Source organism: Metarhizium robertsii (genome assembly GCF_000187425.2).
Source record: "Metarhizium robertsii ARSEF 23 chromosome Unknown MAA_Scf_3, whole genome shotgun sequence".
In the NCBI taxonomy this organism is placed as follows: Eukaryota; Fungi; Ascomycota; class Sordariomycetes; order Hypocreales; family Clavicipitaceae; genus Metarhizium; species Metarhizium robertsii.
The window spans coordinates 259,903-278,125 of record NW_011942171.1 but is presented as its reverse complement, the minus strand read 5'-3'; the positions used below and the strand labels follow the sequence as shown (position 1 = coordinate 278,125).

The following is an 18,223-nucleotide window of genomic DNA, read 5'->3' as shown; positions in this document are numbered from 1 at the left end:
CGGTTGTAAACTTGTGAAGATCGTGATTCCCGAGCCCGGTTCTTGGCCACGACAGGAAAGGCCTAAAGGCCCCGTAACTGACCACGCGATAGGGCTAGCGCGGTTGCCGTCGTTGCCCTCTGCAGCCAGCAATCCTAGAAATGGCTAAGTTATTGACATATTAATTTTTGGTTGTTTCGCTCTGTAGTCAAATGAAATTACACGCATGATACAAGTATCATACAAGCGTAAAATCTAAAACAGTATTAGGCTGTACTAGGCCAAGGACAGAAAGAGACTAGAAAAGTAGACCGTCTACGCATCGTGACGCGTCAGACGTACGAGCCCAAGTTATTGACATATGCATCAATAATTTTTATAATATTTGACCTAAATAATAGGAGTGTAAGTAAAGTCCGGCTTGGCCAACATGCGTCTCGTTCATCTCACTTGTCATGGTGGGAAAGCGGCTGGATCCTGGCAAAGGCTCCAGCACAATTGAATTGATGCTTCGCGAGTTTCTCTGGTCCTTCCTCGGACCGACTTTCGAATGTACATTCTCATATGTACGACTTGACTGTTTATTGCGCTTGGCTACTACTCCGTACGTCATGGGGCAAAAAGACGCCGCAATAGTGACCCTTGATCGAATGTCTCCAATATCCTGGATAGCTCATAACTCTGTCAGTAATGAAAACCGTTACTCTAGACATGCTTCCCATCACAAGTGCGAAGATGCAATATAAAATGGAGAAAGCAGCGACCACTGTTCAAGTACAAACAGGTTCCCGGTGCGCGTGAACCCAGCAACTCAACCATCGTGTCGCTTCGGGTTGGAGTGACTCGCTTGTTGAGGCAATCTCAAGCACCCTCAGTCCTAACGCGAATACGCACTGCTCATCTGGTTGCCTCACTTCCATTTCAGCCAGCCGATGCCTTTACCTTTCTTTTGTCCTTGCTCTTCCATCCTTGTTCGCTCTTGTTGCCTCCTGGCCATGTCCGCCTGCAACAACATCACTTTCTCATCCATCTGCTTCTCGGTCGGGAACCCACGGCCTCCGTCGGGGCTGGTCTCCTTGTCCTCTGACCCTTTATAGGTTCCCTCTGCTACGCCCAGCAGTTGGCAAAGCCCTTCTGCCTTTTGCATCAGCCACGATCCATGGCGCAGGCCGTCTCGCCAATGCGGCGGCAGCGCCCTGTATCCCACGTACGCGCCGAGAAGAGCACCAGCGAAGCACGCGTTGGTGTCGGCATCTCCGCCTCGCATGACGAGATCCGTCATCAGAGGCTCGAAAATGGCTGACTGGGCCGATAGCGAGTGCCCCGAGTCGGCGGATTTTCGCATCGCCATGCGGAGGAGGTGAACACCAGAGCCGAATGTCTTGTAAACGTATCCCATTTTGAGTGCATCGTCGAGTTGCAGCGCGTCAATGTTCTCAACCTTGGCGTGTCTTCTGAACTCGGCGAGATCCAGGTCTGGTTCGTCCCGTCGATCCGGGTCTTGCATCTGCCGAGCCCTGTAGCCCGTCCACCACGACAATCCCTCCGCAATGGCGGTATCAATGTCGTCTTCTTGGCGGACTTGTTGGCGAAGAAGACCTCGGATAAGGGCGGTCCCAATGGCACATGAGATTATGCATCGCGGGTCAACATGTGTGACGACCGAGTACGCAGCTGCCGTCTCGAATGTGTCGTAAAGTGGCTTGTCCAAGCAAAGGAGGCCGAGAGGGTGCGTTCGCATGAGGCTTCCGTTGGGCGCAGCATGATAATTGGTATTCTTCCAATGGGTTCTGGCCGTGCCTTCGGGGTCATCGAGATATGTCCTTGTCCGCACAATTGCGCCCACAGTTCGTCCCAAGCCCAAGGGCAACGTGTCCAGCGCAAGGAGCCCGAATCGAACCCAAATCGAGAGCCGTGACGCAAAATCCTGCGCATCGAGCTCCGTGCAGTCCTTGTGCAGACAGGACAACAAGATCAACAGCGCATGGTCCGTATCATCGGTCCATTCCCCGGGGCGATGAGGATTCCGATGTGCGTCGCTCCGGAAGAGGGTAGCCTCAGATTCGGGATGGAGCACGAATTTCCGGGACGGGTACGCTGTGGCGGACATGTCTCCAGATAGAAACTCGGTGTATAGTCCGACGGCATCTCCCAAGGCTGACCCGAACAAGCATCCAATGATCCTATCATGGATCGTCTCCCTGGCCAAGCCGCTGATGCCTTCGGGGGTGATGTCAAATATATCCATGCTGCTGTGCGCTGTGGTTTGATTGCCCTTTAAAGGGATTGCCAATTGAGAGGCTTGACTCGGTTATGTACATTCACCTACCACGTCGTCGGTATATTATGCTTCACTGGCAAGGCAGCCATTATAGAGGCTGACAACCAAGGCAGACTTCATTTCATGTCTGGGCTCTCCAGTCACGTCAAGACTCAATCCAAAAATCGTTAGCGCCAGTTTTCTGGTCTGCCGTTTCAGCTGTGGGGGAACAGAATCCATGTCAAGTGTCGAGGGGCTCAGTCATCTACCCATCTCTGATCGTCTTTACACAGGGTAGTCACCAGTGGCAGTCATCATCTCACTGTGATATCGGCCATGATTTCCTTCAATCTGCAAATGGATGTCGCTTTTCTGTGGATCCATGAATTCTATCTGCCGCCCAACTTTCATAGAGGCACGTAAGAGACGGTAAATGACCTGAAATCACCACCGCATGACAGTCCTCGACTTCTGTCCCTCTCGATCCGCCTTCTACCCTGTACCTGGAATGAGGTGAAGACCAATATCAAGGAATTCATTGGGCTAATTGACGAGGAAGGCGTGGTTCGCCTGGCGTCTCAACACAATGGCGACAAACACTCTGATATCTTTCGATGAGAGAACGGCGACTTCAACGTCGGCTTTTTTGTCCACTTCCCTGCAGACAATGTCAGAGGGATTGTGAGGATGCCTATTGTCCCAGCCATTGAAGATTGACTGCCTGTTACAGGATTATATTATGACGGGATTCTCTGTCACGAATAGGTTTCTGAAATGCAGAAATCTCGGTCCAGGATTGCTTAGTCTCCGCCGACACTTTGCAGCCCTTTTGTTGCAGAGTATAAGGTACATTGGTAAAGGAATATGGCTGATATTGAGGTCCGCTTCACCGTCCCGAGATACTCCTCCAATTGTTTGCCACCCGCGACCTTGCTTTCTTTAAACTGAGCTCTTGGATCAATTTTAATCCTCCTCACGTTCAAAAACGTCTCAAGTTTTGAAGTGACATGCTCTACAGCAGAGAGATACTCCGCGGGACAGTTTACAAAGACGTCGGTAGGATGCAATATCTAGGTATTGGCATTGCAAAAGCTTTTGGCACTCTCCATGCTTGATATTGCACGGATGGCCGCCGTAGCCGCATTTGCCGTGCGAGTAAGGAAACCCACCATGTTCATGTACAGCTCTCTGTCAGGCCAGTAAGAAGACGAGTGTATTCATCAAGGAAAATTACATGACGTACCGGGATTTAGGGAAAACGCCGCGCGTAGAAACGGCGCCTAACGAAGGACGCAGATAAAAGGACTATCGCGGATGCTAGACCAACGACACTTGCAAAAGCTGTATATCTTGTTCTTGAAAAGCCCTGTTTCCGACAGACATTGGGATTTCGGCCATTTCAATAGTATCCTTGAGACAACCCTCGTTCCTTAGAGCGGCCGCTCAGCTGATGGGCTTTTGTAGAACAGTCGGCCTGGTACGGGAATACTAGCCGTCCCTTGAATAGTAAACCTGGAGTGAGAATTAAAGTCTTGGCCGCATGATTATAGTTCCGATTGAAACGTACTTTCTGGGGTCTTGTCGGCTGGGTACCACAGGAAACATGAAGGCGCTATTTGAATCGTTAAAAGTCGCCATGCTGGGCAGAGCCCGTCGTGGGAAGAGAAGTGCCGACCTGGGAACCAAAGAGTTCTTGAATCCGAATTACCCTGAGCTGTAAAAACAGGTACTTGTCAGTGCCCCATGACTACAGTAGAGCTTTACATTCATAATCTAAGCTCGGAACGCTCGTGCTGTTGATGAGCATGTATATGGAACGCAAAAATACAGAAATAAACAAACCGTCATGTTTCCACCAAGTAGCAGCTTCGGCGGCTAAATCGTCGGACCCCGGCTGATTTGTAGACTCGAGGGGAACAATGTAGCTGGGTTGTGACCTAGTAAGGGAGGATTTATTCTGTTCCCAAGGTGCTGGAGTCGAGGGCCAGATGGAGCCAGAGGAATTGAGGGAATACAATACGGCGCACCAGCTACTAAAGCAAGACTTGCCTCTGGGAATGCCATAATTGACTTTCTCGCTCGGCTAGCGGGTGAAGGCTTGCGCTGATGTTGTGGGCAGATTCGATTTTGAGGAGGTGAGGTCGTTTGGTCCAGAGCTGAGACAAAGGAAGCCTTTCGTCAATGTTCCCCGAGAAGTAATTATGCTGGCCCAACATGGTAAAGCAATGAGGCTTGTTGCGTGGAAGGTGATCACTGACGATTGATCACTGATCAAATGTCATGGCGTCAGTCGGAGAGTGCTTGCGAATCATCCACCAACATCTGTCTTGGGCATGATTGTAAAGCTGGAAGGCGGTGCCCTCATTCCATTTCGACCGGGCGTACCTGCAGGGCGCTATCTTTCTTTCCGTTTCAACAGGGTCGTGGTATCATAAATAAAGTATCCTAGTAGCTCCAGGATTCCATTGTTTGGCGGTGGGTAAGATAACTTCCCATCGCATCTCAAGTCTAGGCAACTTTCGTTGGCCACGGTTCAAGAGAGTGCTGCCATATTTTCCAACAAACAAACAGGCTCAAGGAAAGGCAGACAGTCGATTGAAATTTAATCATTTATATTCTGAAAACAAATGTTTCTCTGTAGCCGTCCGGTTGAGAAACCTGCGCGGAGAATGAAAAATGTTGTGTTATGTGGCCAAGGGCCTGAGAATTCTTTGCTGGGAGAAATGCATGTCATTGCCGCCTCGCAAATATAAGTTTCTTTCATGGAAATACAAACATTCTTTCCAATAATGCTCTTCTTACATCTTCAACTTCATCCAGAAAGTCGGCTGGCGTCTTGTGTAATCCACTGGCTGAAGGACTAAGAAACCTGATGGCCAGAACTGCCGACCTGTCTCCATCAGCCAATATAATCTCAAATACAAAGTTAATCTTCAGCATATAACTAATACCATAAAGTAAAAACATGAAATTTCTTGTCATAGTTCCCGCTTGTTTTGTAGACCAAGTGTGGATTCAATGGCGACTACAGCGGCGGATACATTCGAGCGCAGGATGCAACACTTCAATGGCAAGCCAATATTCCTAGAGTTTGTGTCAAAGCGTGTGCCGGGATTTTGTGGCGTCACTAGTTAGTACGTGATGTGCATGTCGAGGATAAATGAGATTCTCAAAAGCACTGTGCTCTGCATACTTGTCCCAGCGGGCGTGATCCTTATCCTTACGGCATGGTCTTGGTCCAGTGAAGGGGGTAAGACTCCTTGTCTTGTACTTCTAGTGTTGGCGGCGTAGAGAGAACTGTCAACAATTGAACAAAAGTCAATCGCCCGTGGCTTGAAATAGGCAAATGCGGCCCAACCTTATACCATCTCTCGACACATGGTGCATGGCAAGACCCAATCCGACTCTGCATATTGCAGCACTTTTCCTCATAGCGACCTGCTTGAAGCAATTTATCTTCTCATTTTCTTCTGGATTAAGTAGGCACATCTACAAACAAGGCAACTTTGATCGGGACATATTTCCAGGTGTGGGCTTCGGTCAGCAACTATGGCCCGGTCTGTACACTCACCGACTAAATTAACGAGTGCATTCTTATCCATTAACGCCTACACCATAAGAGTGTAGGTTTGAACTACGTCTGTTCGGTCCTCTCGGCAATCGGCCCGTAGATGTACTCGGGAAGTTAAAAACCTGCCTGTGTACCTGGGTACCTAGGTGACTAAAGGCCTACTTGAGTAAATGCTTGGGCTGCTGATTTATGAGACTCGATGTCCTGAGTAAATTTACGCCGACTTTCGAATGTTTGTTCATATCCAATAACCAACTCTCTTCTCTAGATTTATGTTGAGAAATGAAACCGCCGTGGGACGAATCTTGTTGCCTCCTACCGGATTGAGGACAACCGATCTAATAGTCGAGGAAGAAGAGCTTTTGTCAGGCCCAGCAGAGCCAGATTCTCGTTCCTTCGTGCCCGAGGAACAATTTGACGAGCTTGAAGCATGGACGCCTGAGCAAAAATGTCTCTGCAGTACTAGGTGGAAGAGATACCTGGAGAAGGTGCAAGTGTCAGCACTTGGGGGAGAGGGTCATGAGACAGAGCAGGACAGGTACCGAACTGTCTTGGAGATGTTGGAGAGCGAAGATGCCCGACTGGGGAAGGAAGGATCGGAGGTTTCGCTGCAAAGAGAGAAGTGGGAGATGATGCAGCGGACTCGTCGAGTACGAGCTAGTCTTAGACCGCACCTCGACGAGCTGCAGGCCATTGCCAACGCTGCTGAGAGGGTGCAGACGCACGAGAAACGACTGGCCCAGATGAAAACGGAACAGGAGGAGTGGCTGGAAGACATTTCCAAGAATCCCGGATGGCTTTGCAGCTTTAAGAACGTCCGAATCGGGGGCTTTTTTGATGTAGACTCTCGGGAGGCTCGAGTTGTCACTGGACTTTCGCACTCGAGGTACTACCTGGGCCACAGCGGCGGTGACTATGTCTTTGAGTATTGCGGCCCCAGAATTACAAGTGGCGACGAATACTGCCAGGGAGACGAGGCATGGGATCCGAATGGTCCGGTATGGAAGCATCCTGGCTTGCACGGTGCATTTGGCCTTGACCAGGGCGGTGCAGAGACTGCCAGCTTCAAGTTCCGGGGCTTAGTGCCACGGACCTGGAGAGAATACTCGACACGATTTGAACTCGTCTGTAAAGATGTCCTGCAGGTACTCGCCGCATTCATTTCCTTTGAGCCGGAGGGTGATGGCCCCCTATGGGGTGCCCAGTACCAGCACGTCCCGACATTCTCTGAAATCAACATTCGGATACTAGCCCATGTGCGCGATGCTTGGCGAATGAGGGTTTCGCTCAATCATCCGTACCTTTGCTGGGCCCGGTCGATTTTGGACCATCATCCCCGGATCTGCGAGTTCGCCTTCTTGGTCGAGCAACTGGACGGAAGACTGAGCCGTGGACTTACCAGAGTGGCAATGGCACCACTTATCGAGACGGTAGAGTCGGCGACAGAAAGGACCCTTGAAGAACTGCACGTCATCTATCAAGATATCCTGGGCAAAGAGGCATTGAGGGAACTGCACGAATCGAGAAATATTGAGCACTGCGTGCTTTATGACAAGAAAGGCCAAGAAATAGAGGTGAAGTCACAATTAATCCACACACCCTGAGAGCCTCGGGATTATCTTAATCCGACCGCCACGTCCTTCCTTGGCCCGCTAACATTTTCTAGGAGATACATGCATTCTACGCGCAGCCGAAATTCTGTCTCGACCCTGTCCACCCGAACAATCGCTTCAATCGCCCACGAGTCCAGGAAGCATTGGACACAGCAGTCAATCTTTGCTGTCAAGATTGGCAGTGGACTGACCGTACCGCTTCCGGAATTCTATTTGAGCTCCGCGACCAATTCTGCACACCAATCTCAACTGACAGCATCGCGACGGTTGCTCATCAGCTAGTGCCGCTCCAACCTCAGGAACTCGGTTCGGGTCAGGCAGATCTGGCTCCAGGACAAGATAGCCACAACGACACCTCCACAATCGTAGTAAAAACAGAACCAGAAACGGCATACACTCCTCCAGAGACAAGGGGAAGGAAGCGAAACGCAACGGAGTCGCAACAACAGTCTCCAGCGTCGGCATCTCAGGAGAAGCACGAATCCGACGACAATCGTCGACCCAAACGACGTCGCGGCCGCCCACGCAACACACCGAGAACCTAAAAGATAGCATCCACCCACCGCACAACACCACTCATGGCATCATTATTCTCCCTCGGCAGCCTCCTTGGCAAGCCGCCCAAATCAGCAATCCCCTCGGCCGCGCGCCTCCTCTCAACCACCACACCCACCATGGCTCGCCAAGCGCCGTCCAAACCCGGCCCGGGGACAAAGCCCGTCCGCAAGAGCCGCCAGGCCCCCAAGTCGGAAAACTTCCAGCGCATCAAGACCCTCAGGCAGAACATGTTCTCGCCGGCCCCGCCGCCGCTGAGGATGGCCCGGCAGCGATACCTGCGCCACTGGACGATCCACCGCGCGTGGCAGCTGTTTCGGCGCCAGCAGCATGAGAGCATGGGCAAGGAGAGACAGCGCATGCACGCCGGCATGTACAATGCCTGCGAGGAGCTGAGGAAGACGGTCGGGCCCGATGGCAGGGGCGAAGGGTATCTGTACAGAGTGGCCATGGAGAAGAAGGGCGTCTGGGGCACGGATGCTGTCCCCATTGAGTATGCGCGGTTCCAGACGGATAGTCCCGCAAAGGAGCCTTGGAATCACGACTGGAAAAGGTAGCCCTTTATTTCGGGGCATGGGCTTGTATAAAAGTACTGTTCACACACCGTTATGTGGATACGTAACAGTTGTAGACTAGCTTCTGAAGCAATAATAGAATAGCATAAGCCAACATTCAATGGCCAAACATTACTTTTCAAAATGGAGCACTTTCATCGTCATGGCACAATGGGAAAAGTTGGCCACTGCCACGTCGAGTATAGAATCATTGTTGTTATTAAATGCCAATTGTCTGACACCTAATCTGCTGGTCCAACCCGCACCTACTTTTAGGAAATATTCACCCGAATCATCCCTGGTGGAATATTTCTTTATCCCAAAACAAAACGCAAAAAAACAAGTCAACACGCTGCGAGACGGACCGACTATGCGCTACGCACAGGCCAGCTGATGTGATCTATACCCTTTCCGCGCCATATTAATACAGAGACGCTGCTTTTTGTACTGCGAAAAGCAGATCCGTGTGTGCCTCGCTGTAAAAGTTCAGATAGACTCAACTGAGAGAGAGAACAAGTTCGCTTGCCAAATATCACGGCCCAATTAAAATAAAGAACAAGCAGGAGACGAGAATTAGCAGTCGAAAGGAAGGGAGACGCACGCGTCGCCATTTAAGGAGAGGATGCTATGCTTTACCGAGATGCTGGTCAAAACGAAACGAGATGTGGCAGACGGTCCCAATTTGACGGTGATGAGGAGGGAAGCCTCAGGGACACTTCGTTGGCCCTCATATAATTACCAACGTATTTAGATGGCTGGTGAGCCCGTGCTCACAGAATGACGCAGCAACCGCCTCCTTCGCCTTTTTCAAATGTCAGGAGGGCGGCTCGCGTTGCGGCTTCAAAGACGTCGTCGACTCCCTCGCCGCTCAAACTCGAACACTCCAGGTAACGCTTCGCCCCAACTTCCCGAGCAGCCATCTCTCCATCGTGGGTTGTGAGGAATCGCTGAGATTTTTTGCGCATTTCCTCAACTGCGACTGGATCTTCTCGAAGATCCTTTTTTAACCCTACTAGAATGATGGGGACGCCAGCGCATAGTCGTGTCGCTTCCTCAATCCACTGTCCGATGCAAAGTCGAGTCAGCGTCAAGATACGTCTGATAGCAAGCTGGGCAGCACGTACCTTGTTCTTTACGTTCTCCAAAGAATCAGGTGTGTCAACTGAGAACCCGATTAAGATGACATGGGCTTTTGAGTAAGCCAACGGCCGTAGCCTCTCGTAGTCTTCCTGACCTGCAGTGTCCCATAACGCCAATTGCACGGATTTTCCATCGACTCTGCAATCGGTTACGTAGTTTTCAAACACTGTCGGGATCTAGATGTGTTGGTATTAGGATCATTTCTAGCTTCTATTGGGTCTGACATATATCTTACATATCGCTAAAAAAAAAGAGAAAGGTTAGCTAAATAGCTTATATAAGACTTATAAACTGGGATAGCACAAACCGTAGGAAAATATCCCAGAGTGAATACACTGAGCAAACTGGTTTTACCACAGGCACCGTCACCAATAATGACTAGTTTTCTGCAATAGTAGAAAATTCAAATTAGCAACAATTCATGGCTGTATTCTGCGGGCCGAAAAAAAAGGTAAAGGAAGACGCATTGGTAGTCAAGCGTTGTGAAACGGTAATCTGCCAATGGAATTAAGCTCAATTGGCTGCATGCTCGTACCTGCGGATAACGTTTTGAGAATTTGAACTAGCCATCTTGAAAGCTAGGGATCGAGAAACTTGAATAGGGGATGAATTCGGCGCCGAGGTGTTGGACTCTGTTGTCGTTGTTCAGAAGTCCACGGCCGTTCAGTCCACGAATTCCAACTAGACCCGGGTGGCACAGCCGTTGGATTGGAAGGAAATTCGTGAGGAGTTGGGTGCAAGCAACGACAACAAGGGACGCTTTATGCTCCTGCGCAGTGTTTATTAAGAGCAAACAACCAAAGCAGGACGGCGGGCCGCGAGACGAGTTTGGAGGCCGCAGTGGGACGAGGGCTAAGCTGGGTGTGAGACGTTCGACCGAATACGAGGGATAAGAAGGCTGCCACCAACAATTGGCAGATTTCGGGTTCGAACGTCGGGCGGTAACAGGGTCAGATCGGACAAGAGATCGTAGAGCGTAGACGCGGTGGAAGTTTCGTGCAAGAACGAAGCGGGGGACTCGAACGGACACACGGTGATGATGAAGTCGCAAGGCAAGGATGGGGTTTGGTGAAGAAGGGAAGCAGCAGAAACAGCAACAAGAGAACCTTGGCCGAGCAGACCAGACTCGAGTTGGCTTCCAAAGTCGAACTAGTTTCTGGAGTCGGGGGGTGTGGACGAAGGAGACACCAGCGCCGGTTGAACCAGCATTCGAGAGTTGGGGGCAGATGGGGCGTTCAAATGTTGACTGCTCAGGTCGGCGCCGGCTTACATAACGGCAACTCCGGGCGGGAAACTCGTCATCAGCCATTTGATGACGGGCGCGAGACCCCTTACTGCTTCCATGTACTCCGTAATATGTATTCCTTGGACTTGGCCGTGTCTACGTGCCGTCACAGGTCCCGGGACTTGTGCATGGTAGGACTTGAGCGCCTGCAAGATGGCAAGGGTCTGGTTGTTTGCGGGCGGAAGTGCCTACGGACACATCAATTGATCAACCCATGTTGTAGACACCAAGCCGACAGACTTACCCATCAGTCTGGATAGACTAACGTTATGCAGCCCCAGCTCAGGCCAGCCAAGAAGATCCCAAGCCTTCGCCCAACTGGTCTGTTGGAGTTTTCGTCATGGCCCCTGGACCTGGTTTGGTGCTGCTGCCGAACTGATTGGTTGCTGAGGCATTGGGGGGGCAATTGACATGTGGGCAGCTAGCAGTTTCGCCTCTCCACGGAGTAGACCAAACAGCTTCCCCAACAAGGAGCACTGGGCCAAGCAGGCAACATTGCAATACCTGCGATTACTATTGTCGCGAGGCGCACACTTTTCAATGCATCTAGCGTCCCGCCTTGCCTTGCCTTGCCTTCTCATGCTCTTTCTGCGTCTCTTGGCAAACAACAACCCGCAGAGACTGCGAAGAGGCCTACGGCACGCCACGTTTCCCAGTTAAACGATGCCGCCGGGCAGGTCCAATGAGGAAAAATGCCCCGGCCCTGTCCTGTCCTGCACCGCGTCCACACATATGCAGCGCAGTCCGGACTTGATGGTCCCATCGTTGGCCGTTCAAGCCGTCAGGGCCACAATAGGTGTCCTGTTTTACATGTGTACAAGTGTTGCAACTTAGTTCTCGGCAGCGCCTGAGTCCGCAAGCATGGGGGGATGGGGTTATTCATCCCGAGACCAAGTTGAATGGACTCAATGGAGTCTCGTCCAGAGATCAAATGGAGAATTGGCCTGCCAGGATGGAAGCTTCGGAACTCGGCTACCAGTGAATTGTACTCAAAATAACGATGAGGTGGCTTCGCATCCGAGACCAGAGAGGAGGCTGTGCTCCGTGGAGCCAGCCCTTGCATTGAATGGAGGTCAACCTGCTGCAAAGCCTGCAATCTGGTATCTTAGTTAACCCAGCCGCTTGAGATCGAGTTTGGCTAGGTAGAGGCAGCAGACGCTGGATGGGCGACCGCCCTGACTGGTCGGAAGGGCGAAACGTCTCATGTTGAGGCTTGATTGTTTAATCAGTGGTATGAACTGCATTTATGCCGACTAGCAGTTATTTCCTGCATGTCCGGACTAGGTGACTGGGGAACAGGGCTGACAGGGTCCTGCTGCAGTCTCCTCGTATTCATTGACCTCTCACGATCCAACCTCCAGACTACCCAAGTGACTGCGGTGGTCCCTGTTGATGGAGGCTGGCAATGAAGATCCTTTTCTTTGAATAATCATGTGGACTTTATCTTACCTTTGACGTTTTACTTTTTTCATACGTACTAGGATGAAGCTCCCGCTTGACCCGAATCGACTCTGACTGGGCACCACAATGTTGCAAATCAAGACGACAGCCTTGGTGTGCACAACCCGACGACAGTGCAACAAGTCTTGGAGAGTCACGGGGATAGAATCACTAGGAGAGTGGTATGGGTCTGTTAGATGTGTTAAAATTCCATTGTATAGCTTCGAGGAGGCTATACAAAGAATCAGAGTGTCGTCAAGAAGTTTCCCTGTTCGGGCTCGGAATCACTCAAGTGGCTCAATTGGAGCAGGGCTGCCTCAAAGCAGTCAGGCATGCTGGCCATGAGCAAAGTGGCTTATTAGAATACCGCATGTACTACATGTGAGAATTGTGGAAAAAAAATACTCCGTAAGGAAAAAAGGAAAAAAAATGTAGATTATGCAACCTCTGGATTCTGCTCGACACCTGGTCCCTCTCCTCATCAAGGTGCGCAAGATGAGAAGAATCCGTCATCGATGTGGTCACGTGCATGTGCACGGGCTATGTTCACTGCCAATGCCGACTAGCATGACCAACCGCCACACCACAGAATGACAGAAGGGGCTCTGATTGAAGGATGAGACCCAGTTTTTATGGGCTTCAAGAATGGTCCTCTTCTGGAGATGCAGGACTAAATGTACCGCCGCCATGTAACTACACCACATCGTGACTTCCACCTTGCAGCCAGCCCGATCATCAACCTCTAAATTGAAGACGACCTCCCACCAGTCCGCCTGTTACTGCTTCTGAGACTACTCTTCCAGCAGGAGCAGCTCGTCATTTTTTCCCAGGGAGAACTTCATTCCAACGGGGGAAACGCGGCTCCCCCACTGGCGTCATTGCTGACCTAACCCTCAGTTGGCCGACTCGAATCTGAGTGGTTGAAGTGGGTGAGTACTCCATGGCGTCCCTCAATTTGAGCCGCTTTCCAAGAGCATCCACCAAATCCCATCTCAACCTCAGCCGTCGCCGTCTACCTGCCGCCGCTGGCGATCCCCTCCCGGCTCCTGTCGCGTGCTGCAGACTTATTCCTAGCGTGGCTCATTATCCGTTCGAGGCTGACTTGTTGCTTTGTGCGCATCATCAGAATCGGCCATTGACGTCGCGGCGAGCACGCCCCAAACAGCCATCAGCAATCACCACCTCTTCATGGTGTCGCCCCCCGACGTTCTGTCGAACGTACGATGCCGGCCACCAACCAGAAACCGGCTCCTCCTACGCCGGCATCACCTCGAAACACAGCCAAGTACACAAACAAGGATGGATCAAAGTTCATCACTGTTCCCAAAAGCACACCTTCCGACTCCTCCCAACCCTCAACGCCGACAATTGCCGCTAAATCGGCGAATCCGCTGCCAAACCCTCCCACGCCTGACGCGCCTTTACAAAATGTAAATCGCAAGAAGCAAAAGCGTCGACAAAAGGCATTAGCAAAGGCCGCCGCCGTCGAGCAAGCAGCCAACGCTCTTCCAGACCCCTCATCAACATCAAATGGGCTCAGCGAGACCTTACCCGACGACCAAGACGTCGTCGTAAGTGATGAGGAAGATATGGAGGATGCGCAAAATGGCGAATTTGCTGCTGCGGGGACGAATGGTCATTCTCGTTCGGCTCCCAAGTCCAAAAAGACCAAGAAAAAGAAGAGAAAGAATGCCGAAGAGTTTGGCGATGTTGACAACTCTCCAGTTATTTCTACTTCTGTACCCCGAATGACCAGCCCAGATGTCTCTCGACCATCGGGCATGTCACGAGATAAGATTTGGAGCACAAGCAATCACGAAGAAAGAGAACGCATTAAAGAGTTCTGGCTTGGACTTGGCGAAGACGAGCGAAAGTCACTGGTCAAGGTGGAGAAAGACGCCGTCTTGAAGAAGATGAAGGAGCAGCAGAAGCACACATGCAGTTGTACTGTGTGTGGACGGAAACGAACAGCTATTGAGGAGGAGTTGGAGGGCTTGTATGATGCGTACTATCTGGAGCTAGAGCAGTTTGCCAACCACGGTGATGGACCACCAATGCTGCAACCACCATCACGAGACTTTCCCCCGCGACCTCGCCATCGACTACCCTCGAATTATACCCCGCAACAGCCGTCTCATGGTAGGATTGTAGAGCACGTGGGCGACGAAGATGAAGAAGACGAGCTGGAGGAAGTTTATAGTGAGGATGAAGCGGAGGACGACGAATATAGCGACGACGAACCCCCAGAGCAGTTTCACAACCCCTACGATCGAGACATGACGGATTTCTTGGCATTTGGCAGTAGTTTGCAAGTCAAGGGTACGCAGCTTCTTGAATCTCTTCTCAGCGTATATGGTAACATGGACTTAGGCGGCATTCTCACCGTGGCGGATGACCTACTCAAAAACGACGGCAAGCGATTCATTGAAATGATGGAACAGCTAGCAGAACGTCGCATGGCTCGCGAGGAGGACGCAAGAGAACACTTCTCCCGCGGCTACGGTCATCCCAACGGCTCATACTCCGCTCCTCATAATCATCCTCCTGACGATGATGACTACGAAGATGAAGAGGAGGAGGAGGAAGATTATGAGGACAGCCAAGACGAGGAGTATGAGGATGAAGAGGTATATTCTAATCCTTCTATAATGCCGTCCCGGTTCCATACTGAGTGCTGCTGCCAGGATCAAATGACGGAAGAACAGCGAATGGAGGAAGGCCGCAGAATGTTCCAAATATTTGCTGCCCGAATGTTCGAGCAAAGAGTCCTATCCGCATACAAGGAGAAAGTGGCCAAAGAGCGGCAAGATAAGCTGCTAGAAGAGTTAGAAGAAGAAAGCAGGCAAGTTGATCAGCAAAAAGCCAAGAAAGCGAAAAACGCGCAAAAGAAAAAGGACAAGGCTGCTCAAAAGAAGCAGGCCTTGGCCGAGGAAAAGGCGCGCAAGGAGGCTGAAAAGGCTGCGGAAGAAGCTGCTCGGCTTCTAGCCGAGCAGCAGAGGCTTGCTGAACAGAAACACAAAGCCGAGGAGAAGCGAAAACAGAAAGAATCCCAGAAGAAGGCTGAGGAAGAAGCCCGATTAAAGAGGGAGGCCGACCGTCAACGACGCATTCACGAGCAGCGCGAAAGACAGGCGGAGCAAGAACGCAAAGCCCGCGAGGCAAAGGAGCGCGAAAAGAAACTCAAAGAAGAGCAACGTCAAAGGGACAAAGAGGCTCGGGATATGAGAGAGCGGGAAGCACAGGAGCGTAAAGAGAAACAGGAACGCGACAAGCGAGAAAAGGAGGCGAGGGCAGCTAAAGCTCACAGAGAGCTTTCTGAAGCTGCTCAACGAGCCAAAGAAGACAAAGCAAACATCAAGTCCTCCACCCAAACTGTTCAGGCACAGCCTATTCAAATCGCAAAGCGCGGACAGGGGTATACTTCTACCCCCCTTCCGGCTGTTCTATCGCAACATCCGCCTAACCCGGCAAGCTACGCTTCGCCAAAGATTCCAATAGCCACGCCAGCGATCCCGAAAGCGCCCACACCTATTCGATCTCGTGCGTTGTCTCAGCAGCAGGACTCTGGTCCAGGGAGCTCGGCAGCTTCCCAATCCGCATCGGGGCCTAGCCAGAATCCGTCTCCTCATCCCGGGACCCCTATTCAGGTCAGCCCCGGACCCATTGGGCAAGAAAGAAAAGCCAGCACAAGCAGCTCGATACTTGCGGCTCAGCTCAATCAACCCGTGTCACCTCACAGTATGCAAACCAGACTACCAAGCCACACGCCGCCTTTCCAATTGCCGCCGACAATGGGTTTGCAACCGCCCCCAGGATTGACACAACACCGGCCGCCACGCTTTCCCAGCCCTATTTCACACGAGGCTATATTCCCCCCCCTGCAATTTCGTCCTGGTCCTAACGTGATGATGCCGCCTCCTGGACTGAACGGTCCAGTTGCACGAGGATTTCACCAAGGCCCAATGGCGCCTCCAGGATTCAATCACGCTTCCACCGATCCGTTCCCCATGCACCAAGGGTTCCCAATGGCGAAAGAGCCTCTGATTCCTACACATACACGCCAAGGCTCTCTTGGATACGATGGGGCAGCAGGAGTGCCGACCCAACCTATTGGAAGACCTGCACCGATTGGCCGCCCTGGCAGCCTGTCTCAACGCCAATCTCGCGAAGAAGATGACGAAACTAAGCATCTGGGTAGCAGCGCTCTGGTGGCTGACGATGCACCTCCGCTGGAGGGCATGAACCCCAGTAGTCTGCGTAATCAACCCCCCGGGCCCCGTGGAGGATTTCCGACAAGCCCTTTCATGGACGCAGGATTTCCCATGGGACAGAATCCCTGGGGTCCTCCGGCGGGAGCCGCACACGGGCAGCCTTTCGCACCGCCTGGTTTTTCGAGTTCGACGTGGGGCTCTCCGGGAATTCCGCCAGGCTTTGGCATGGCTAACATGGCCTCGCCAACTCCAACCATGAGTTCCATTCGATCTTCATCCCAGCCACGCCATGTTATGGTCAGATCTTTTCTGTGTGCTGCATACAGAGAACTGTCTGCGTCTGGAGCCGCCGATGCAGAGGGATACATGGACCTAGGCGCGATCAAGTCACAGGTGGAGATTTATGCCAACGACTTCTCCCTAACTGAACAAGACCTACTGAACCTCTGTGACACCGAGGGCAACAATTCCAACGGGGGTGGAACGTTTGATGCCAAGCGTGATATGAGCGGCGCTGGTCAGCACAGGATTCGCTGGACTCTGGATCAAAGTGATGCTTCAGGGCATTCATATCGAGCGGTAGGAGCACCAGGAGAGGTTTGCAGTCCTCGTACCAACCACGCGTCTTTGCGGGGCCACTAGAAGAGCTCCTCTGAAGCAGGGGGTGTCGTCATGGCGATCCCTCTGGTTCGAAGGAGCGGTTTCCGAAGAAGTGGCAGTGGCGACAGGAATAGGGCATCGACTTCTGCATCAAACATGGCGGTGGATCGAGATTTGAAGATTGACTGGTCTATCTGGAACAACCCAATCCCACGCTTCTCTGACGGTCTGTCGTGTAGTGTGTCACATTCCAGAACCGGTGCGGCGCCTTTTGACAGAAGAATTTCTTGGGACGTACTCCGAGGTCGTAATTCGACAAGGAGACATCACAGTGACGTCTAAATTATCTTGAAAGGATGGCAACTTTCTGTAGCCGAGCAAGACATGACGTATAGCACCATGGTAGCGTCTATATTGGAATTCTCAGCGACACGGCATTGGAAGGGAATTTTGGTGGGAGAAATGGGAGCGGCAGGCAAGGAGGTAGGGCAGCGAAACATGCACGGCATTGATCAATCAGGTGTCGACTTTATACTAGCCACTGGTCGATTCGGTCGGCCGTCATTATTATTGATATGTGGCTACCAGCGGAAGGGAGGGAGCAGGACAAGATTCGGTTTTCATTACTCTATGTTCGATTAACAAATATCAAACATGCCCATTGCCGACGGTACGGAAGGGTTATTTAACAGCGCTTGTAGAGGATATTTTCATCTGCGCGTGTCTCCCAGTTGTGAATGTGTTGTGAATGTGGATGCCGCCTATCAGTGCAATGTTGAGGATGAAATCGCATGCCTTGCAATGTGGTGCTCCGCTCGTGACATAACGTCGACATTGCGATGGACGGTTTGAACTTGTCAGCCAACTACTAGCCCTAGTATAGGGGACTTATAGCCATTGGAGCGGGTGTGAACTGGAAACGCATACTTATACAATTACAATCCTTGGGCTTGGAAATAACCCCACAACATGTTGGAGCCAAATATCTATGCAATATATGTATTGTGTTTCTTAT

The 18,223-nt window shown here is 51.5% G+C and overlaps 5 protein-coding genes across 5 annotated transcripts; 3 read left to right on the top strand and 2 right to left on the bottom strand.

Moving 5' to 3' along the window:
• Nucleotides 1–889: 889 nt before the first annotated feature.
• Nucleotides 890–2,227, bottom strand: MAA_00318 (ADP-ribosylglycohydrolase-like protein; the record flags this gene model as incomplete). The annotated part of the gene is made up of 1 exon (XM_007818316.1): nucleotides 890–2,227. One exon carries the CDS (start codon nucleotides 2,225–2,227, stop codon nucleotides 890–892), a length of 1,338 nt encoding a protein of 445 aa, XP_007816507.1.
• A 3,855-nt stretch (nucleotides 2,228–6,082) lies between these two features.
• MAA_10888 (DUF636 domain-containing protein) lies at nucleotides 6,083–7,968 on the top strand (the record flags this gene model as incomplete). The annotated part of the gene is made up of 2 exons (XM_011412834.1): nucleotides 6,083–7,384; nucleotides 7,477–7,968. The coding sequence occupies 2 exons, from the start codon at nucleotides 6,083–6,085 to the stop codon at nucleotides 7,966–7,968; spliced, it is 1,794 nt and encodes a 597-aa protein (XP_011411136.1).
• Nucleotides 7,969–8,097: 129 nt separating this feature from the next.
• On the top strand, nucleotides 8,098–8,535 carry MAA_00317 (RING finger domain protein; the record flags this gene model as incomplete). The annotated part of the gene is made up of 1 exon (XM_007818315.1): nucleotides 8,098–8,535. The coding sequence occupies one exon, from the start codon at nucleotides 8,098–8,100 to the stop codon at nucleotides 8,533–8,535; it is 438 nt and encodes a 145-aa protein (XP_007816506.1).
• A 767-nt stretch (nucleotides 8,536–9,302) lies between these two features.
• Nucleotides 9,303–10,242, bottom strand: MAA_00316 (RAS-like GTPase, Rho2 subfamily; the record flags this gene model as incomplete). Its single annotated transcript, XM_007818314.1, has 3 exons — nucleotides 9,303–9,848; nucleotides 9,980–10,058; nucleotides 10,208–10,242. The coding sequence occupies 3 exons, from the start codon at nucleotides 10,240–10,242 to the stop codon at nucleotides 9,303–9,305; spliced, it is 660 nt and encodes a 219-aa protein (XP_007816505.1).
• Nucleotides 10,243–13,620: 3,378 nt separating this feature from the next.
• Nucleotides 13,621–17,250, top strand: MAA_00315 (stress response protein NST1; the record flags this gene model as incomplete). The annotated part of the gene is made up of 1 exon (XM_007818313.1): nucleotides 13,621–17,250. One exon carries the CDS (start codon nucleotides 13,621–13,623, stop codon nucleotides 17,248–17,250), a length of 3,630 nt encoding a protein of 1,209 aa, XP_007816504.1.
• Between the last annotated feature and the right edge of the window lie 973 nt (nucleotides 17,251–18,223).